Source organism: Netta rufina (assembly GCF_964035555.1).
Source record: "Netta rufina genome assembly, chromosome: 6".
In the NCBI taxonomy this organism is placed as follows: domain Eukaryota; kingdom Metazoa; phylum Chordata; class Aves; order Anseriformes; family Anatidae; genus Netta; species Netta rufina.
In genome coordinates this window covers 26,336,376-26,359,897 of record NC_140129.1, presented here as the reverse complement: position 1 = coordinate 26,359,897, position 23,522 = coordinate 26,336,376, and the positions used below count along the sequence as shown (strand labels likewise).

Below are 23,522 nucleotides of genomic sequence, written 5' to 3'. Positions count from 1 at the left end.
ACACCTGAAGGGAAAAACAGACCAAGAATAACTGGATTTTGTATGTACACTAGCTAACAATCCAAAGCCAGGTTTGAAAACAACGTTGTGAAACTTTACCTATCTCCAGATATTAATCAAACCAAGTACTTACAATGTCACAGTCTTTCTTTCCATCACGTTTAATTGGTTCATTCAGATCCTCTTGACTACGGAAACTAAATTTTTCAATCGCTTCTGTGACTCCACGAAGAGAGCTGTAGATTTCATCAGAATTTAGGTTCTCCGTGTCATAATCCAGCATACTAAAGACCAAACGTATATGAAATGTTACATATGAAATTGGAAATAACTTTTCACTTAATCAATAAATGTCAAGTTGGAGACAGATGATTTGGCGTACCATTTCTAACAGTGATTTGTAACAAAACATGAATGGAATCAAAGCAGACTTCAGGTCTGAGTCTCCCTTCAAACTGAGCTAAATCTAGGAGAAGCTCGACTGAAATCAGTGGTATTATATTGCTGTGATTGAGGGCAAATAAGATCCACTGTTTGTTACATTCCACAGCAGTGAGTATGCTAGCTTCTATCAACCAAAAACCTAGCGCCATCATGGTAATGGTGTTATTTAAAAAGAAAAATAACCACTATGAGAACTCAAAGGGTTGTGACAGCTGGTGGAAAATAAATCAACAAACTAAGTTTCATAATATAACAAATATACTCTGTCAATGGATTCAAATGCAATAGTTTTAAATGGAAACAGAAATGTACCTTGACATAAAAGCTTAATCTAATATATTCCAGTTTTCACTTAGAGAGTAGAAAAAACAAAACTACTTGCAAGATGCCTTGATAAGAACTACTGAAATATTGAGCCTAAATTTGAGAATTCTCTCACTCAAATAGAACACTTTCTTGCAGCCACTTTCTCAGAAATTCCTCATCAGCGTAAAGCCACACGAGTTTTGGGATTCCTTAAAGAGTTACCCAAAATTAAGTACCATGAAAAAAAATGCCTAGCATGCAAGGGCAGATGATACAAAAAAAGACGTGACTAGGAGGAGAAGCTCCTACATGCTTGGAGGAAATTACAAAGCAATATTGGCAGGGCTTTGCTCTATTCAGGGAGAAGTTGAGTTTGCATGACAATCAGTTTTCCAAGAGAGACTTTACGAAGAGACCCAGTAACTGAGAACAATTTCTCTGGGGGAGTGTTGGATCTTAATAGAGCCAGAAGCAAAGAAACCAAAAGAATTTAAGACATTTACATCAAGTTGTTTGTCAGTAAGTGGCAAGAAGTGGCTCCCTACAGGGGTGAATTACTATTTCTTAGCATTTTGGGAAGGATTACAGGATGGGCTTGGAGAAAGATGGCTGAACAAAGAGCCGTGCTCCTTTCTGTCTAAAGAAAGATTCCCTGTGAGATGGTGAAAAGATACTTTTCCCTGTGAAAAGTATCAAAAATAAAAAATCTCCTTTGAATCCTGATTACACAACCATTATTTTCTATAGAACTGAAAGTAGGATGTTAATTATCTAGAACTACTACTATTTTTTCTGGAAAAAACTCAAGAACTTTAGACAAAGGGTAAAATTGGTGTTGCCTGATTCCTTTGGGATTAACACACTGAAAATAGCCATAATCCCTGGCTCCCAAGCAACGTGCTCGCTCTACAATCACTCAAACCCCAGCACAACGTATTCTGGCAGAGAAACCAAAGAACAACTCCCTGACTTTAAACAGTGCCTGTCAGGCCAGGCCTGGCTAGGAAGAAAGAGAAGCCACTTGAACAACAATCAAGACCAGGAAACAAAAGCTGTTTATAAACCTACAAAAGTCAGAGTATTTAGGGCCTTTCAGATAGCTGAATGAAACTAATGCACAGACAAAAAAAAAAAAAAAAGCGGATGCAGATCTTTGATTCTTTTTAAGTTATCAGTCAGGGCTAGGACAATATTTGCTTCATACCATCTTGAAAATATTAATTTTGCACTCAAACATATTTAATTCACAGATCTTGAAGGGTTCTTCATACAATGCTTAAGTGAGCAATGGAAGGGCCATTACTGAAGGTATATATATATGACTGTAACTGTGTATCCACGCCACGAGATGAAATGACTTACCAAAGGCCACACAATTAAATCCATGGAGAAAAATAAAGAAATCATCACAGATGTACTGACATTAAATCTTCTGCTAAAGTCACTGCTTCTTTCATCAGGAATGAATTTTGCCCTATGCTGCTCCTAAAGTACAGATGAAAGTATATACTCTGCAATGCTAAATGACTACAGAAATTTCTGAATGAAGAACCACTGGATCTAATGAGTTTTCCAAAACCACCTTTTAATAAAATCTGAAGAACCCAGTGATTCCATATGTCAAGAATAAGCCTGTGTAAGAGATCACATTATGGCTGTGTTTTATACAAAATAAAACTCTACATGTAAACACCCATGTCTACTGACAGCATGCGTGCTGGAATACTTCACAGACAACATGATGGGGGAATAAAAAAATAAAAAATGGAGCTACACCCACCTGCCAGGGGTGAAAAGGCACAAAAACAAAAGAGTGATGCAGAAAACTAGAAGAAAGTCACAGGGTGAATAGGAAGTGAGTAGAGATGAGTAGTGTTTAGGGATGTCACAACATTATTTTCCACGTTGTGCTGCACTAAAACAGTAAGCGCTCTACAAGTTTGTCAAGACACAGATTTTAAGTTTTCCAGTCTGACATGAAACGTTTTACTTCCATAAACTATTATTCAGCTCCCAATTCAAAAAACGTGTAAGTAATCAACAGTTTAGGATCCTGAAGCAGTACACAGTAACCCACCTCTTTGCACTTTCAGGCTCTGGGCTGGAATAAGTACCAAATTATTCCAAACCTGTCAGCTAATGAAATGAGGGAAAAATTATTCTAGACTAGTTTAACCAGAAAAATCAACATGCATCTCTTCCACAGATTTTTCAGTATTCTAGAACAGAGTCATAACATGGATTTGATGCTTTAAATCTGCTGGTGTTCTTAGAATCCCATATTCTGTATCTTTATATTCTTTTTCAGTTGTCACAGACTGCCAGATTTTCAGTCCTCCAAGAGCTATTTGTTTGGGTTTGTTTCAATAGTTTACATTTAGGAACAGAGAGACTGCTGCCAGGGTATAAACTTAAAAAATAAAATCCAAGAGGTCTGAAATTAAATTTGGATTCAGATTGGTTTTTGATTAAAACAGTATATAGCTTTGGTCTAGTATACTGATTAAATACATAGATGTTAAAATTAGCTGTCAATAACCTCTAAACCTTGTGGCGAGGACATAGGACTACAATTCTAATTCCATACAACCCATTTCCAAGATGTTCCACAATACAATCACCGTGCAAGCAGCTGGTGAAATCCCATACATGTCCCCCTCACCGTCCTATCGATGTTCACTACTGCGGTTTGAACGTGTTCACGTGCCACTTCCACAGCGGATTGAAGGATGTTGCCTGCACTATCACAACGCAACAAGAGCCTGCAGAAAGTGCTCAAGAACTGTGTTCTGCGTCGGAGTCTAACTGTGAAACCTACACCTGTTCAGGAAATCCAGCAGGAAGAAGTCAGCTGGAAAAAGTCGCTTGGAGTTTCTCCACTCGTGTGCCGCATCTTCCCAACCGAGTGAAGAAGCAGCTGACTGCCCTCTCCCCGCTCTGAGAGCTAACATCAGCCCATTTGCTTTTTCAACCAAATCCTCTAAAAATCATTTCCCACGTCTGAACAAATCCTGTGGTAGGAAAGGTAAATAATGCTGTGACATCTCAGACAAGTTGGTTTAACAGGTAGCTTGTTACCTGGGAGAATAAGAGCGCCTGAAAGTCTTGTGGGAAGGAGCGGTGGGGATGGAGTTAGGCTGAGAAAGGGGAGGGGGGTGCTTCGACAGCCCGTCTGCACTCCAACCCCAGAACCGACTGCAGTGATCAGAGGAGAAACGAAAGAGAAAAAACAGAGAAAGGAGAGGGAGAAAAAAAAAAAAAGAAACTATAATCTGAGTGGCTTAGTGCTGTCATGCTGCCTTGGAGAGAGAAAAAAATTAATAGAAACAAAATTAAGCAAGAATACTCCATTGAGCCCCTTAAGTCATTGCTTTGGCCTTTATTTCTCAGTTCCACTTTTTTTTTTTCTTCCTCTAACACAAGGATATGGATCACACAAAAATAGTCCCTGGTAAACTGCATAAATGGATATAGTCTCTATAAACAACACTTAAAATGCTCTAAGTGAACAATCCCTGACCATGCATCTGTATCCAAACGCTACACAGATATTTGCAATCAACAGAATTTCCTGGAAGAAAGGAAACCCAGAGTTGGACTTAATGAGTAAATGAAAATCAGTCGCTAGTGTTAATGCATCGTGGAAACTGGGGGCTTGGCCCTGGTCTTCGTAGACAAACCTGGGAAGACTGAGTTAAACCCAGCCTCCAAGTCAGTTCAAATTTCTTTTCAAACTTCTGCGTGGGCCTTTGGCTTACCAAATGATAACATGCCTTTGTGTCGAGGCATCGGTGTGAATTTGTTTAACTTTTGCTTTTGTCCTGTTCCCTTCGCATCACAGAGATTTTCCAAGTCATCATCTAAGCAACAATGTAGACGCTGGAGATGGTGGAATATTCAGGATACCACTTTGTTTCTATTAAGTACGTTTATCTCAGAAAGTCACATTTGTGTACACACAAGTGAAAGACACAAGGAGATTAGAAGTGGCAAACAAGCCAAGAATTGCTCCAGAGCAAATAGCAGCACTGCCAGTTGAAAACCCATCTGAAGTGTGGTGTCAAGAAATGCAGCTGTTAACCAGAAATAAAAGCCAGCTATTACAATCAACTATTACAGAAATACACATGACAGCCAGACTGCTCCCACAGCTCAGATCTCACCTACCTGCAAACAGGCCACTGAACAATGCAGGCTTGTCCTTATTGTGTAAGGTGGGTGGCTTATTTTAGTTCTTTTTCCACACCCTGCCTTGCTCAACTTAATACAAAAACCATTGAAGTTTACTTTTAATGGTATTTTCAATTAAAAACAAGCATGTAAGCTTTTAAAGCCAAATAAAATTATGTGGTTCCTATGACAAAAATAAGCACAATCATATGTAACCAAGTTTTCATCCTTTTATTTTGATATATTTCCTCTTGGAAGAATGAAATTTGTTCTTTTAGTAATTGGAACTACGTATAGGTTTTTGAGCTACCAATGAAGGCAAACTTATGTATTGTTATTACTTCAAATATTCCTAATGAATTCTAAGTGAAAATTCACAACCTGCATGTGACATCTTGGCTCAGAAGATCATTTGCTCATCAGAATGGCATTCATACACTGGAGCAATTCACAGCCTGGTATTTTTCTTTTTGTCATACTGTGCCACTTACTAAATCTAAGAAGATTCTCTCCATCCAACACAAACTCATATCCATTCTTCTGAGCATTTCCCAGGAAACTGTCTTCTTAGTCAAGAACGTTTTTTTTGTTTGTTTGTTTGTTTTCTCCTATTGTTTTCAGTCTTCCCAAGTGCCCTCCCCGATTTTCTTCTTCTGAAAACACTTCCTTTCTCTATGACTCCTCTCCCCCAGAACTATCAGGACAACAAAAGCAGGTACAAATGCAGAAGCAACTCACAGATGCAGTGCGTATGTCCTAGTGACCATGAAAGCAGAACAGTATGGAGCAAATGCAAGCAGAAAGAAGGGCTTTGTCCAAGGCCCTGAGAGCAAGTAATCCTTCTGAACACACTAACAGCAGGGACTACACGATGTGTGGAGCACACATGATCATCTTGGTCAGCAGTTTAGCTGGTGGCATCAGCAAAGTCCACTTCAACCAGAACATTCACTACCCAGGCAGTTCAAATACATGTAATATACACACAAAACTAAGTCACTAGGAATTCATTTGGGATGGCAAAAATACATGAGAAGTAATGTGACCTGAGGGCAGTTGCAGACATACTTGCTATAGATAGTATCCATAAAGCTTTGCTGATTCATACCGAGAACATGGCTCACAAGCCATTAATTATATGGGACAGCTCAGCAGCTTCTTTTTTTTTTTTTTTTTTTTTTTTTTTTTTTTTTTTTTTAATAACCCTACAAAACCCAAACTATCCTTTCTACATGGGAGGCTAGATATCCCAGCCCCCAAAACACAGTCATCTTTATACATGACTCCTCCAATCTGTGTATCACAAGGAAGTTCAAAGGAAAATGTAATCCTCAAAATCAATGCTGGCATTGATTTTTTCTGTAACCCCAAAACAAGAACTGGAGCTAATCTTTTCAATCAACTGCTCTTGAGCTGCCTGTACAAGGCATAGGCATGGACAAGGTAAGCAGAGCCTGCACACAGGATACCCTACCAGGCTAAGATACTCAGACAACCTTCATACAACCCTTTGGGAATGGGCCCCATAAAAGATATGGCAAACCTGGTTTCAAAGAATGGCTATACAGAGAAACAGCAGTAACATTTATCCTTTTACACTGCTACCAGAATGACCTGGAACAGCTCATTTTTCGGGTTTGTAGAGAGAAAAGTCATGTTCTACATCACAAGATGAATTGCAAACCACAAGCATTTAAAACGGGAAGATGACATGCATGACATGAGGTGATAAAAATGTAAAGACAAACTGAAGAGCAGCAAGTGAAGTGGCAAAAACGAGTTGTGTCACAATGGCAAAACTCAAAATGTACTGTAAAAGGTTGTGAATTTATAAAACGTGCCACATGCAAACATGGCCAAAGACTCAGTCATTGGGAGACATATCTCAGTTTGTAATTCCCATGACAAATATCAATCAGCACTGCAACAATACTCAAACTAGCAGAAGAGGAAGCAACGTTGTTGGAACCATTCCCCTGAAACTCTACCACTTAATTTCTTAATGAAACCTTTGTTGAAAAGCCTCAAAATAGGCAACTCGACCTTGGCTTGCAAGCTATCAGTCTAGTTTTGGATTACAGCAGATTTAGGGTCACAAAGATGTATTTAGATATCCAAAATTTCCTCAGGAAACTGTGCCTTCCTCACATGCTGCTGGAATTAGTCTAACTGCTGCATTAAAGGCTAACAACCTGTGTTTTAACTGACACATGGAACTCAAATGCCTAGGCATCCCTCCAGACAAGGTTTAGCAAGTCACAACAGGGCTGATCAAGAGATTTCAGCACCAATTACTATAAAGGACTATGAAATGCAGTCCTTGCCCAGCATGTTTCCTTCTGTCTCTCCTTATGACTTAGTGAAGTGATGAGGCAGGGCAGGCAGACAGCAGCAGCTTTGAAGTATCCTCCAATATTCCTATGGCTCCAGAGCACACTGTTTAAATCCATTATCTCTTCTGCTCTCAGTTTTTCTGTAACCCCAAAACGTACATTCCAAACATTCAAGAGTCCGTGTTTACTCAGCACAAAGTTTTGGAGTGGATTAATGTATTCTCGCACAGCATCTGCAGCTTCAGCAAGACACCTAATTACAACAGGCACCCTGCCCAAAGGATCAAGACACTACTCTGCTAGTGAGCAACCAGGAGGGTGATTTGCAAGTTGTTCAGCAATAAAATACCATCTCTGCTTGTTCTGCATCCTTAAAAAGCACAAGAGGGGAAGAGGGGAGACTTAGCATTTCTCTCAGCAGCACAAGAACTGCACTAGTGAGATGAATTACAGATCACTAGGGTATACCTAAGAAACAGATTCCCAAAACCCTTGATACCAAACCTTTCATGTACTTTGTGATATCTGCAGCCTAAACAAGACCTCATTTCTAATACTGCTATTCAATATTACCTTTATTAAATCCACAAATGTGATTCTGGAGAAGGCCTAGCTATGAAAGAAAATTAATATAAGAACAGACTTTAAGGTTACGCAGATCAGCACGAGGACTCAAACACTGAAGGCAATCACCAACCATGTATTACCGTGTTCAAAGCCTGTTCCTTTGGAGCCATTTACTGTAAACTTTTGGTGTCTCATTTGTTTTCAAAGTGAGTCATATTTTGAAAATGCATGCTCAGTGTTGAAATCCTTTAATATTTTGTAAGTGGTTTAATTAACCTGCCACATTACCTTGGAGACAGCCCACCATGGGAACAGTTGGTAGGTGAAGTTAAGGGGCTGGTTCTGCTGCTGGAGTGCCGGGAAGGAGTCCGACCAAGGGTATTGCTGGGAGAACCCTGGCACAGATGCAGGAAGACAGGGATTAGCAGTGTGTTGCAAGACACAGAGGAATACACAACAACAGCAACAGGTCCAAATATTGCCTTTGTTTGTGCTAGACAAGCTTAGAGAAGTTTTGGTTCTTGCTCCTAACCTAAAAGTCTGCAACCATGGCTCATGTAGTCAGAAATAAATTCTTGAACCTACTGCTAGAGGATCGAGAAGCACATGCACCCTTTTCTACAATCCAAAGAAACTGTAATTTTATCTCTGCAGCATGCATGCAAACATAGCCAGAAGAATGGTTTAGCAATCCACCAAGCTACCCAGGTTCTCAGACACTATTTTCCAGGCTCCAAAGTATGCAGACCATTACCCTGGCAATTTAACAATTTAATTATGCAGCTATTTTACGCATTGTCTAACGCATTGGGATTGTGCTTGTTATGAGCATAAGCAAGCAATCCAACTTATCATTTTTCCACTGGCCTGCATAATCATTTATATTGCAGCAAAATGAGTAGAAACCGTTCCCAATTCTGACTTAATTCACATAAGAGGAAGTTAAACGAGGTAGAAGGGACTAGAGAATCCAGTCCTTTCTCCTGGAAGCTTAATGCTGTAATTCTAGCTGACACAAAGGTCTATTTGTCTTTATGGAAGGGCAAAGATGGGAGGGTTCAAATTCCAGCAAATTTCACAAGATTTCCACATTAAAAAGACAAAAAAATATCCTAATCCTTCCTGCTCTGAGGGGAAAAAAGGTTTAGAAGCACAATTTAATTTTCTATTAACATATTCCCAGAGAAATTAAAATATGCAAGTTCTCTACATAAAATCAAAACAGAAGGTAACAGTTGTCAGCTGAGGAATGAGACCTCTTAGGTTCAATTAAAGATGCTGCAAGCTTTTGTAGGGACAATATATCATCAAATGAACTGATTTTAATAGTAGCAGTACACCCAGTAAATCTGAGGGATCAGGGCCTCTGCTTTAGCCAAAAGGTCATTACTGGCAGAATTTTCAAAAGCACCAATGACTTGGAAAGCACAAACCCAGCAAACTTTCATGTGCTTCTCAGCTTTTTTTTTTTTTAAATCTACATTTGTTATGACTGTATTAAACTTAAAAATAACTTAATTATTAGTTTTAACAACCCCTATTAAAGCAACATCAAACAGAAGCCTCCAAGACAACAGCTACGGATAGTTTATGCTACTGAACATCTGCAACAGCTTATCAGGGAGCTTTAGTGCTCTGCTGTTTGCAATAACACAGGCTCTCACCACACTGGTGTTACTGGAGTTCTTGAGGTGGTTGTGCAGGAGCTTGGTAGCACCGTCCTGGAATGTTTTTGGCAAGGCACCAAGTAACATGGTAAACTCAGGAGTGTTCAGTTCGAAGAGGGAAATCAGGACGATTTGCGCTGCCTGAAAAGAAGAAAAGAAAAGATCACCGGTCTTTATTCTGAGCATGCATTCTGTTGGCAACAATCCTTATGGCAAATACATGTTCCATTAAGAAGATTCCCATATTAAACTTCTGACACATTCCTCGCCAAGCGTCACAAGGAATTACTAACTGCTATCATTACCTTTTCAGTTCTTTGAGCTTACAATACACTTTGGTGTTTGTATCATTAATTTATATCAGTAATTTCTCAGATGTGTACAGTGTACTCAGGTGTGTACTATCTCACAGCTAGTGAGAAAAACCTTATGCTCCTGTCCAGCACATATTTTCATTGAAAAGTCACTGCAAAAATGTTCAGATAAGTATGAAGAATCTAGAACTACAATTTGTCATTCCCATACTATTTATTCTAAGTGCAAAAGGGACTAAAGTTCTCTTCCCATCCCACTTCCCTTCCTAAGGATCCAACAAATTTGTTTTATCAGACAATCCCTGCTCCTGTTTTCCCACCTTCCCTTGCCTCACCATTGAGGCTGTTTCAGCAACAGAAGTCTGGCTCAAGTGGAAGATCTACCAGGAGGGGGAGAAAAACCTTTCCCTCATCCCCAGACATCCCTAAAACCCCACCAGACTCTCTAAATTTAGGGAGTGTAACCAGCAAACCACCAAAACAACTGGCAATTTCACCATTACTTCCACTGTAAAGGGTTTTGCTGTATCTGTCTGAAGAGCTGCTGGCAGAACAGGATCTCCACTAACTCCATAAGTAAACATAAAGCTCTGCACGTCCTGAACTAAGACAATGGGATAAAATGGGAATGAAAGCAGAATAAATCACCAAATACAGATCTACAAGAGTAATTAATACCACGTGTTCCTAACTAGATTTCCCCAGCAACATATAACCCACGTGGATTGCACCAATCCTGCTTCCTTCTGCCCCTGCCTTGAGAATATATGAAGATACAATGCAAAAAAGCGATTGTAAGGACAGTAAAAATAAAGCAGTGGTGGAGGACATCTGCAGTGCCACCTTCTCCAGCTGTGGTCTAGCCATGGACACACCAACGTCCAGAATATGTATCTAGATACAAAGCTAACAGACTAAGAAGTGAGGCTACTTGTGCTTTTATTTTGGAACAGCACACAAACAGGCTTAGGAAGAGCAGACACTTGTGTCTTACCCTTTGGGAACTTTCCAACATTTCCTAAAAATGAAAAATAACTTTAAAGAGAGCAAAAATATAATTCACTATTGTGGGGATAACTGTACATTCATTATTCTCATCAGCTCAAAGGAGAAGGAACTTTTAGTAAATAACGTGTTTGTAAAGTTGTGATAATTAAGTGTATCTGCAGTTCCCTGTGAAGTGGAATCTGTTAGCAGATGATGAACTTGGGTACACAGAAACCCTTTCATAGTGGAAGAGCATCAAAGCACCTCATTGTTTCAGTATACAAATTGCAGTTCAAGCTACACTGGTCCTTCTGCTCATCTGGTCAATTTGCAGCAACACAGCTTTGTGTAGAAAAACATTTTCCGTCTGTAGATCTCAAAGTTTAACAAGTAACATCCTTTCCAAATAGCCAACAAAGAAACTGAGGCACACAACACTCGACTGGCTTCCACGGACTGCAACAAACAGGTCTTCAGACTCTTCATTTCAGATAGATCACGCTGCCTCCTGCCAGAACTCCCACTGACTTGAACAGAAACACAGCACGTCATTATTCACTTCGCACTAAGATCTACAGACGAGAAGCAGGGAGATAATTTTTCCCTGTGGTTTTCTTAATCCCAGACTCTATCATCATCTGGCCTGAGTTTTGGGCAGCTCTGTCAGGAAGCTTGCATGGTATCCAACAGGCAGGTGTATTTCTGTCAGTCGTGATCAAAGAACTTTAAAGGTTTCACCAACACACTATTTTCTGTAATAAAAATATTACTGTGAACAAGATCTCAAGATCAGCATGTTGAACTGAATGCAGAGTGACAAGTCATGCCAACATACAGTCACATTTGTGAACGCCATGCACATCCTGAACTGTTAGGAAATGGACATGCGGATCTTGTGTCAGAACAAGCAAATCTCACGTACATGAGGATAAAAAAGAAAAAAAAAAAAAAAAAAGGAAAATTGATCAAGAAGGTTCCCAGGTTTAAAAATTGCTCAAAGACTAGAATACCTGGAGATATTCTAGCAGTCAGGTGCTGCCCACGGCACAGCAAGGCAGGAAAAGATTTAAGATACCTTTGCTCCACACGTGTCATCAATGGGTTAAAAATAAGATCAAACTTGGAAAACTCCTGTGTAAAAACAGCAAAAAAAAGCACAAGAGCATGTGCTCTCTATAACGCGGTATTCTGGAGGTATCTTTCTTGTGGTGTGCCAGAGGGGTCCAAAAAGCATCTCACAGACCTCTGAACAAGAATTTCACCAAAGCTCCTCCAGAGACTCTGTTCCTGTGGCTTCATGTTGAAGCAGAGGGTTACCTAACTGGTACAGGTTAGCCCTGACACACAGACACCGACAGCACCAATGCTGCACTACAGGAATCGCTGAAAACTTTCAGCTCCCATCAATCAGCTCAGTTTTGTTTCACTTCTTTGTCTTGGCTGTAATGAAAACAGAACTGTGCCCACCCTCCCTCTTTGCACAGACCACAGCTTGTTTTTAGCCCTGTCTGCCAGGCTGCCAGTATTTTGTGTACACTGTGCTCTCCAGTAGCTTTGTTACTGCCTGCAAGTAGGTCATTGGGCTTTGAATGGGGGGCTGCACAGTGGCTCACAACGTGCATACTCTCATGCAGCCTCAAAGCACGCAGACCTATGGTCTATACTATTTGAAATAAAGCCAAGGGCTACTACAGCCTGTGAGTGGTGCTCCAGTAAAGCTCTCAAAAGCAAGGGCAGAGCTATGCCGGTTAATCTTGGCTGTGTTGTTTTTAAATAGTCCTTATTTAGTATACATTATCTAGTTGAAGAGCTTTTTTTCCCCTTCAAATAGTCCTTTGAGCTTTAAAATCTGTGAATTCTCAGCCTGTGACCGATTAGAGAACATTTTCATAATCAGTGGTCATTTCTGAAAATCTCAGTCCTTGTTTCACTGGATTACTGAAGGAGTAGATTAAAACACACCAGTAACAAAAATCTACTTCTGTACATAACGTACAAACATTCTCCATGCAACACTCATGCTTGATGACATATGATTTGAAGAGAGCAATACCTGAATTTCCCTTTGCCCTTGCATTCCCATACCATTACCATGGAACACTAATCCATCTCCTTTCAGCGAGAAATAATGTAGACCCTATAGATTATCTAATCTTAACGAGGCAGCTCTCTGCTGGCTCAAGCTAGAGAAACCCCAGTAAATAGCCTGCCTGTGCTAGTGAGGGGGTCTGGCTCCATGTCAGGTTGTTGAATCATTTGCAAAGGATTGCTTATGCAACTTTATTATTTTCCTTATAACAATGCAGCAAGAGATCAGGTTCCACAAGCTGGCAGCAGCTCCCAAAGTTTCATATTTATGCCAACGCAAAAGTCATGCTGTCTGACTGCCAGCTGCTGAAGGGACACAAGTGCTTTTGCAACTTGGAAGGTTTTGTTGCCGTTGTTGTTTTGCCTTTTTTTAAAATTATTTTATTAGAATCCAGTAACCTCTGCAAATTAGTTGAAATATATTAAAGACTTTTTGAAGCAGCTTGGGCTCATCATGCAGAATGCAGGCTAACTGGAAAAATATTAAGGGGGAATACTGTCAGTGGCCTAAGCTTAATACAAGCACCTTATGGTTGCTGCTGCAGCTGGTCCGATAACAACCAAGCAGAATGAGCAGCTACTTGCCTGAACTATTTGAAAACAGTTTTCAAGTTACTCAAACCTGTATCAGCGATGGGCTCACTACATTATCAGCCCCATAAAAGGGGAGGACCCCAAACTGTTAAGACACAAAACCAAAAATTAACAGAAAAGCATAAAGCCAAAAATTACTTGACACACAGACACACTTTCTTCAAGCTCCTAGTCAAGGTCTCTTTACACAGCTAGACCATTGAGACTGCAAACTAGATTAGTGTGATTAGTACACATAGCTTTTAGTCTACCTGTTTACATTTCTCTTCCAAGTTTCCTTCACCGGGCCCTGAGGAAGCCGCAGTTGTCCTAGCTGGCAAATCCTCACCTACCCAACTATGCATGGTCTGGGTTTGACAAACAGGAAAGTTGATATTATTTAAAGAAGGCATTTCAACTAAATCATCTAAACAGTACACATGCTATCTTTTTGCAGAAGAGTTTTAATCAGTTGCTTGCTTAACCTCAAGAAACAAAAAGCATTAATACTTGATTTAACTACAGGAGCATTCCTTTCAGCAGAGGGCAGCAGTGACTGAAAGTTATATTCAGCCACAATTCTCATGTTTACTGATCGCCCATCCCTTAGAGCTCCTACGAGGAGCTATGGCAGCTTCCTGATGATCTCCATAACTGCTTGAGAAGCCCTGCTGAGGTGCAGAGCCTCAGTGGCATGCTGCTCTGAGATGGCACCAGGGCATCCCAGGAACAGGAGCCTGCATCTGCCCGTGCCTATCCTTGCAGATGGGTGTCAGAGTTCAGAGCAAGATACAGTTGAGAACTTGCAAACTCCTGACTCCAGCCTGGATGTCAGTCTAATAGACCAACATTGTCTACAGACACCTTCTGTAATGTGATTAGTCTGAAGAAGGTGCGCGTCTACTCACTTTTGAAAAAATATCCTCTGTATGCTTTATTCATTTCACCATTCAGCCTAGGGTAAATGTGGTTTTGGTAATGTAAGGCATACTGGAACAGAGAGACACTCATTTCCCTTGGACTTACACTAATCTGCAGATCAAATATAGATCCACAAAGATCAGGAGGCAACAGAGACACATTAGGCAGCTTGTATTAGCACACATTGGCATATGGCAATGCTTCGATCCTCTGATGAGCGCAGCTGATGTTAAGTGAGTTAATTCACTTCCACTGAGTGTTTAGGGGCTTTAAACAAGCATTATTGAGGTGTACTTTCCAACAGACAATTAACTGTGATTGGGCACTAAGCTAAAAAAAATGGCTGCCAAACAAGACCGCCTCTTTGTTCCCTTTTTGGGTCTATAATCAGATGAGAATAGCCATCCACATTACTGATATGGTAATATGAAACATCATTGTCATCAGTTTGTACATAACTCAAGCACGTTAGCTTGATTTCCAGTTTTTAAATATACAAATTCCCAAGAGATTTGTATTAGAATATGCTGTTTACATCCATATCCTGAAAAGGAAGAAATTGTTTTTAAACAGATTTACATATAGAATTAATATACAGATTAAATCCACACTGTTTTATACAGCACACAATATATCATGAAAGGTTTTTACAAGTCCCAGATGGTTGCATTACATGTGTCAAAGGCATCTCAAACAAGTGCCAACTAGACCTATGCAGCACTGAATCACCACGTTCTCATTACAGCTGTAGGATGGATTAAGATTCCCTATGCATGTTGTTCTTCTGTCACCTGGTCACAGCAAAGACTTGTAAAAATGTTCAAATTACTTCAGGAGAGCCAGATATTATCCCAGAAGTCAAGCTGATGAAGGCTACACTCTGAATAACTGCTCGTTATGAAATGGCATGTGAAGTAGAAATGGGTTGAAGGAGCTCCTATGGTACGCCTGGCATGATGTAGGTCTGAATTGAGAGGGTGATTCCCACACGTAAGCTAAGGAGGAAGAAAAGTTTCTGAAGACTGTAACAAAAACATGTCCTTTAAACTGCAAGGAGTTTCAAATCCTGATTTTCAAAATAGACCTGTCACTTATACCTACATAGGTGCACACATATTTTTCTATAGATGACACGTACACAAAAATATTTTGCCCATACACATAGCATAAGCATGAATATTCACATTCTGTGAAGCAATTTCTTACAACATCAGGCACTTACAGTTTGAAGCAAACTGAAAAAAAGTAACTACTTCTATTAAAAGCTAAGCATCAGAGGATCCTATAAGGCTGTACAAATCCAAGAGATTCACTTTAAGGAAATCTAGCCCTGAGACCATGTTTCCAACAGGCATGCCATGATTTTCTTGCAACTAATGCTGGGAAAAGCAATTTACCTTACACTGCGTACAGTAAAAATATTTGGGCTCTCATAGCTCTCTAGCATCAAATTCAAAACAAACAGAAAATGAGGGCTACTGTTTTGGAAACAGAGTTAGGACACCAAGATCCTTTTTGTTCTAACAGCATTAAATCAAGTAAACACTGAAGTCCACCGAGTGTCAGTTTTGATACATTACACTATTTTTCCCCTAACACCAACTAAGTTAAAATGCCTGAAAGGAGTTGCTCTTTGCATTTAGATCTTGTCTGACTTCTTTAGTCATCTCCTTTGACTAAAAGGCTCGTCTCAGAAGTACGGACACAGTCCGTAAGCCTGAGATCAAACCCTGAGGCCTGGTTCTCTGGTAACTCGATCCCTAACGGAGTCAATGAGACACGCAAGTTGTAGGCATATTGCAAAAATGCTGGAGAGCCCTCCAAGCCAGAGAGGCGAGGCCCTGCCTACTGGGGAATATTAAAACGATTTGCCATTCAAAAGCATTTGTGTAAATGCCCTCTCCGCCACTGCTACTGTAACAGGCCATGGTCAGCAGTATTCATTGCCCAACGCTTAAGGATGAATGATGCCATGTCAGCTCACCAGGAGTCTTTGGGCGTGCTTTTGCAGTGAAATTTCTGTCACAGAATTGCTCGACTCAGCCTGACACTAAATAGAAAATTCGAGCTCCAGCAGAGATTTTAGAGGTTTCGTGACATCAAGCTGCAAAGGAGTCCAATTTCATTTCCTTAGTAGTGTTTGCTTTTCTGTTGGTTGCTAGTCCTGTTATAGACACTGAAGCGTTATTTTGCCCAAAGTTTCTTCAGGTTTTAGGTATTGTTTCCTTTTCAAAGTGACAATATTCAATATTTCTTGAGAAACAACATCTGGGACTACTAGTTGAAGAAATATCTGTTGGTTGTTTGAGCATATGAAGAATTTGTTGCTGCAGCTTTCTTTGAAATCTTCCTCATCTTCTAGACTAACTCAGATTCTTGACTAATCAGTTATTAAAAAAAATTGGTCCCAAACACATTTTCTTTGCACATCTCCAGACTTCACCTGCAAGCTAAGTGACAATCCAAGGACCGCCCTACTACCCCTTGGTCTGAGGGGAACTTGATCTTCATGAAAATACAAGTAATATAAGCACTCTACTGAGCTTTTTGATTCACTATGACATGTCTAGTTTCTTACCTAGTCCCATGCACCGTCTGTACTCAAGGGCAGCTCAGCCAAACCCAGTTATAAGGGTGACGGTTGGGGGAAAAAAAAGTTTCCCCAGTTACGTAAGTGGAAGGCAGAACACGATGTGCACATGACACGAGGCTGCCCATAACGTGTAAAAATAAAATCAGGCTTGTAAAATAAAACTACCATATGAATGTTTCATCAACAGAGAAGCGAGGCAGGATACCTGGCACAAAGGACAATTTCTTCTTCCCTGAGATTTGAAGCCCAATTCACAATCATGCAAAAGTGATCTTGTCATTTATTAAGGGCAAGCTGATTGGCAGGACAGTGGGCAGTGGCACTGGCCCTTCACCTTGGGAGGCCTTGAACCCCTTCAACCTGTGCCAAGTCCAAACACCAAGATCCTGCACGTCCTCACAGACACCCCACCCCTCTGCGACACTGAGTGCTCGTGTTTAATAAAAACTTCCATTCACCCGAGCCCTGGACACGAGGCTTCCTTAGGCTTTGGCCTGAGTCAAATTAGAAGCCCTCATTCTGATTTCCACTCCTATATTGATGTCTCCTTTCCAAAATCGAAGTATTTTCTCACACAGAACCCAATCCTGTAATCCAAATTCAGTAAGAATTTTACATTTATAAGGATTGCAAATTAACTTTGCTAGCAGTATTAGTGATAGCACAGTGCAGTCACTGACCATGACCATGTCCTCAGACCAGTCATTAACTGGGTTACCATTTTGTGCTATTTTTCTGTGTGGTAATTAACTGGCTTTTGTAGAATGATTTCACGAAATCATATATATATGTGTGTGTGTGTGTGTGTGTATTATATATTATATATTATGATATATTTTTAAACAAAAATTCAACATAATTTACACCCTGTCAATAGAGAGGAAAAAAAATTCAGACGCGTTTAGACACTAGTATTTAGTGTCACATAGATCTATGCCCTGCCCGATGACATGTTCTGCTCAGGGAAAAAGCAGGATTCAGCTGCATGTGTACAAATCACCAACAGGTGCTCTCACTGCATCCGAGGGCAACATTTGAACCCCATCTTAGTTTGCTGTGCAATGCAGCGCAATCTGTTTCTACCTAATAGCTTTTGTTCAGCATAAAGGACAAATGTCTTTCACCTTTCTTCTACTACTGTTTGCAGGAAGTGAACCTTAACTTAAACGCATGGTAAACACCCAGAAGTATTAACAATATTTAAAACAAGACAAATATTTACCTCTGACACACTGCAGATCACCTCATTTACAACTTTAAAGCTTGACAATAATTTTGACCGTACATAATTCATTGCTATTTTCAACAGCTTAAACGGTTTCTACCCTGAGAGGGAATCAGTACTCTGTGTTCACAGTATTTTTTTTTTTTTTTGGGTAACAGAGTTTACGTTGAGCTAGATAGATATTATTTAATGAGAACATAAAGCACTTCATGCACAACAGCATTTCCTTTGACTAAGTTTCTTTCTGATTTCCACTAGCTATAAAACATAACCCATAGTCCAATCAGACATCAGACAGGTAAATCATGCCCACTAAGTGTGCTTAAGCAGTCATCATAGGAATATGCAAAGTTTATTAATAAGATGTATTGTTCAGTTTGAAAAAGGTCTTTGGACTAGATGCCACTTTTTGTTCTATTTTTCTCCAGCATCCTAACGCTACGGAGGGCTGGGATCTCCGTGACCATCACATACAAAACAGTAATGGACACTGATATCACTAGTAGAAGGATAATCATACAATTGGCTGATAATATAACCCATTTCTTGAACAGATTCATTGATTGCTACCATCGGATAAAACCTGCATGACAAATTGCCACGTGCACACAATAGCCACACACTTTATATATTAATTGACAGCAATCTTTTCTATATTTTGCTACTAGCATGAGCAAGCTTATTTTACCTTCTCTACTGAGGCAAAATCCAGACAGGGTAGTATGGCCACCACACACCCAAATGCTACTTGCATTAAGATAGCATTCAGTAATTTCAATCTAGGTAAGAACTACAGTGCCGGTGTGACTAAGTTTCCTGTAGGAAGAGCTGCTGCCTTCACAAGCAGCTGAGCACCGGCATTGCTGTTCTATCATCAGCTGCAGTGGTATACAAGGACTAGACTATGACAGCCAAGACTGCTCAGTACCCAAAATAAAGTTGGCTCCTGTCTTTATAGGAGCTGAGTCAATTGCACGAATTATCTCAAATCCAGATTCTATTGAAAAGATATTTTATAGTTGTTACAGGCCTCCTGTAGTACCTGAAACCTTGTAGTTTTAGTTGGTTCTCCTTCTACCCATGTTTAGGCTATGACAATGTTTTTAATCGCATGGCCTGCTCTGCACTTAGAGAACCTCAGACCTTGAAGGTTATCTGCAGAAATCCCTTCCACGACAATAAATCTTCTTGATATAAAAAGCAGTACTTTTTTTTTCCAGGTTGTAGCCTCCAAAAAGGACAATTTTAATTGTGTTCTTCAGAACATTTCACCTGTCTGGGTTAGCCCTTATAATCCTGTTCGTTACTGCATAATGAATTTATTAGTCTGTTAACTATAGTCCTGACAGAGATTATGGACAAGGATTGCTTATAAATCCTTTGTAGCAGTGTTTCTTCTAAAGCCTTTAGTTTGTACTATGCTCTTAATAAAATCATAGTACAGCAACTGTATGATGAAATAGAGATCACCTGGACATTCATTTTTAGTATCCTACATTAGCCTGACTGCACAGTAATTTGAAAGCTACAGACATCAGAGGCAAATCCAAGTCACATGCAGACTTAATAAAGAGAATTTGGATTCAGTAATCTCTTATCAGCCCCCAAAGCACTTCCCCAGGTACTGCTCAGGTGGAGCTGGCTGGAAGTTTTTACCAGAGTTCTGCAAGTCTTTGAGACAGACAGACAGACACTGCACTGTGAACACACACTTCCCACACCATAACTTCACAGCTAACAGCCAAATTTTCAGCTGCTGCAGAGATACCGTTCACTCAGCTTTGCATGCAGCAATGATGACCTCTAATGGTGGAATATTTCCTCTGCCGAGAAACATGCGGAAGTTTTGCTATTTGCTTTTCAATGTATTATTCTAGTTAAATTAATTTACAACTCCCTCTTGCCTGCCACTAGCAGAGTAAACTGCTAGGGGTTTACTTGAACTGTAAAAGGGAAGAAACTGCTCTTTTGTTACTTAATTCTTTCTGACTTTGTATATGAAAATATCAAAAGAAAAATGCACATTCCAGATTTAACTCTATGAGTTAAGTCACCCTTTAAGGACTGAGACTACCTTGTAAAAACAAATTGCAGTCATGCTGGTGCAAAAAAGCCCTGGAGAAAGTCTTCTTAAAAAATAGATGAGACATTTTTCTCTAGATGTAACCAAATCTATGCCAGAAAGCAAAAAGCGTGCACACAAAAAGCTTCTTTGAAGTCTTGCCAGCTATAAGATAATGAATATTGAATATCCTATATATTCAATTCATATATATTCACATATATTGAATAATCAGGTGTGGTGCCTTTGATACCTAATCATCAATTCATCAGAATCAAACAATCAAAATAATTTTATTTCTAAACTTATAAAATACTAATATGCTATTCTAGTATTAATTCAATTCTAAGTGTATGTAGAGCATAACATTTTCACACAATCTGTATATTCTGATACGACTTTTTCCGATTTATTTATTTATTATTAGCTGGGGGGAATTGGAGGTAATTTTAAGTTGCTACAGATGCCAGGGACATCAAACAAAGTCTCATTTTTCTCTTGGGAGAGATAAGTATCACTATGTGCTCCATTTTAGCTTACCTGGCACTCGTATCTACAGCAAGGAAAAAAAAAAAGAACACGTTAACTGCATTATCTAGGACTGACCTAAATGTGCCAATTTTTTCCAGGTTGAGATAAACAGTTTTTAAAAGAAAAGAGTTGAGAACCCTTGGCAGCTTACTGATTTGTTTAGTTTCTTTTAACAATATTGCAATGCAGAAGTTGTGCTAGGTTTCATTTCAGTCTACAAAGCACTTAAATAAACAAAAATCTATAGATATTTCCAGACTGTTCAATAAAAAGCATATTTTTAAACTATGACCCCGTTGTGTGGTAATAGTTAAGACAGCTGAGTACCTAACTAGAAAAAAATATTTATGAAGAGATGCTTCAGAAATGTGTCTTTACTGAATAGGCAATTCAGTTTGGAAGGCAAGGTACATGTATGTACAACTCAAACCACTACATTTTTAATTACCTTTATGACTTTTTTTTTTTTCTTAAATCTCTTTCTCTTTTTAGAAGGAATAACTACTGCCAATATTTCAGCATTCTGACTTACCTTTCTCACATCTGAGCTCTTTGGTTCTGTTGTCCAAGTTATAATTCTAGATACAGCAAGTCTTGTCTCACTGGAGTTCACAAAGTCTGTTGGATCCATCTGTCTTGCCAAGGACTCGATATACTTCAGGATAGCAACTTTTACCTGAGAAGTGAAGATGTATTTGTTAATCCCATGAGCTGACAAAAATAGGATTATCCTATAATAAACACACATTGGTGCAGATTGACAAGACTTATGTCTTACTTGGGAAAAGAAATCCCTGTGCCATGTCTCCATGTCACATTTCAAAACCAAAAGCAACTTTATACCCAGGAAAAGTTTTGTGTAGTGAGTCTGAAATGGCAGATCAGAACTGGCTTGAAATATGTCCTTTTGTGCATTTGTGTAAGCAAATCACCACGCTGTTTCCACTCGTATTGAATATTTTAAAGTTTTGCAATGTGCCTCATGCCCATGGTTACTGTTCCAGGTGCTTCTCATGAGGCTGGAGCCTCAAAAGACTTAAACTTTGGGACATGGGAGAAAGAGCACTAGTAATTTGACATCCTGTATATTCCTGTCTCTGAAACAATTAAGTATCTTTTCCAGAGTTTACAGTGTACCTATAGCCTTGGAACAGCAACCTCCTGAAAAACAATCTGCACAACAATATCCAGTTAAGAAGATTCAGTAACAAAAAGCTCTGTTTCTTCCCCAAACCCTACATGCATTATGCATGTTCTGTGCAACAAACACTTGTTTAGGTGTGCTTAGGATCTCAGCTCTCTAGCTGTCCAGACTGAGCCTGGTCCCTGCAGTCCTGCAGGAACAGCTCGCTTCCACTTTAATTATACCTGCCATGACAAACTAAGATAACCACGTTTATGCTTCAGCAAAAAGGCCTGATACTGACCTTGAGGTTTGGTGTTTGGGTCTGATCCACAATAAACCTCATCAAAATGTTAAATTGTTGATCAAATGGAAAAGAATCCCTGTCCAAAGAAAACAAAGGCAAAAATGTAATGCTACACATGCTTCCAGGGCTAAATTAACTCAATACATAAAAACTTACATAACAGAGTTCAGCACCTATCATGCTTTTCTTCTTAAGTTTACCATCAACTATTCAGAGAAACTCAAGTTTAAGTGTCACCTGATTACTCTTTTAATACTGACAAAACACTGCTAAATCAATACCTTTATATGCTGTTACTCAAACTGACTTCTGTTCACTTAATCCTGTTTTTGGCACACCTGCCCATCCCCTCTTCATTTCAGGCTGTGCTTTCTTCCCTTATCTCTAGCAGCAGACTGGTTTCGCTTTCCCTCAGAGCTCCTACCTGTTTTTGATTTCTCTCTTCTTCCTTTTTTCTTCTCTATCCTGTTTCCTCCTGGATAACTATCTATTCCTACTAGTACACTCTCTTCCTACTACTACTTATTCATTTATTATCTCTTTTCCTGGACAAGCTGAACTTAATTGTAACTACATCCTGTGCTGGACATCCTTAGAAGAGGGCATAGACTACAGAACTAACTGGTGTGCAAAAAGCAGTAGCTTTCAAGGTCTTATCCTGGCGTTAACATTATTGTTTGAACACACGCAAGATGCTCTGTACTTTGTGTTAAAGCACTGTTCATATTGTGAACACCGCAAACAATTATTTTCAATCAAAAAGAAAACTGATATCCAAACACATATCCAAAAAAAACCACCCACAGACTAACAAATGCAATCAGTTGCACACTTTAAGTGTTATGCTTTACAGTTATCTATTAAAACCAAAGGCCTTTTTAATTCAATGCTTTAAATATTGTAACATAATTTCGTTCTCATTTATACTGGTGTTCCTTAGGATTGAGGCCTCAAAATATACGGCTCTATGGCTTTCTAAAATGTTCATCAGATGCCCTTCTATCACCCTGTAAAAAGCTACACAGTGTTTGCCATCTGAGTACTCTACCTGGTAACATCCAGAGCTTTTTGCACTTTTGCCTGCACAGACCCCAGCAAATCTGCTCCCATTTTCTTTAGCAACTGTGTCAGGAGAACAAAAAGCCAATCCTGCAAGTCATCTTTATGAATGATGATGAAATCAACCAGGGTTTCCAGAAACATGCTGAAGACCTATGAACAAAACAACTGTCACAAAAAGGAAGGCTGTGCTTCAAATAGAAAATAATCAAAGGAGAGGGATTTAAAATACAAGTTGCAGAATGATTGTTA

General features: G+C 39.5%; 1 protein-coding gene across 11 annotated transcripts in view; it reads right to left on the bottom strand.

Annotated features, from left to right (window-relative positions):
- CLASP1 (cytoplasmic linker associated protein 1) overlaps positions 1-23,522 on the bottom strand; it is a 147,693-nt gene that overhangs the window by 22,503 nt on the left and 101,668 nt on the right. For 6 of the 11 annotated variants that reach the window (XM_084289009.1, XM_084289012.1, XM_084289014.1 and 3 more), the window contains 7 exons: positions 23,260-23,423; positions 22,209-22,287; positions 21,314-21,457; positions 13,722-13,817; positions 9,485-9,628; positions 8,109-8,215; positions 134-284 (listed from right to left, as the gene is read on the bottom strand). In XM_084289009.1, the coding sequence (XP_084145135.1) occupies positions 134-284; positions 8,109-8,215; positions 9,485-9,628; positions 13,722-13,817; positions 21,314-21,457; positions 22,209-22,287; positions 23,260-23,423 (885 nt within the window). The remainder of the gene's footprint in view (positions 1-133; positions 285-8,108; positions 8,216-9,484; positions 9,629-13,721; positions 13,818-21,313; positions 21,458-22,208; positions 22,288-23,259; positions 23,424-23,522) is intronic. The other 5 variants (XM_084289016.1, XM_084289017.1, XM_084289011.1 and 2 more) reach the window with 1 other exon arrangement.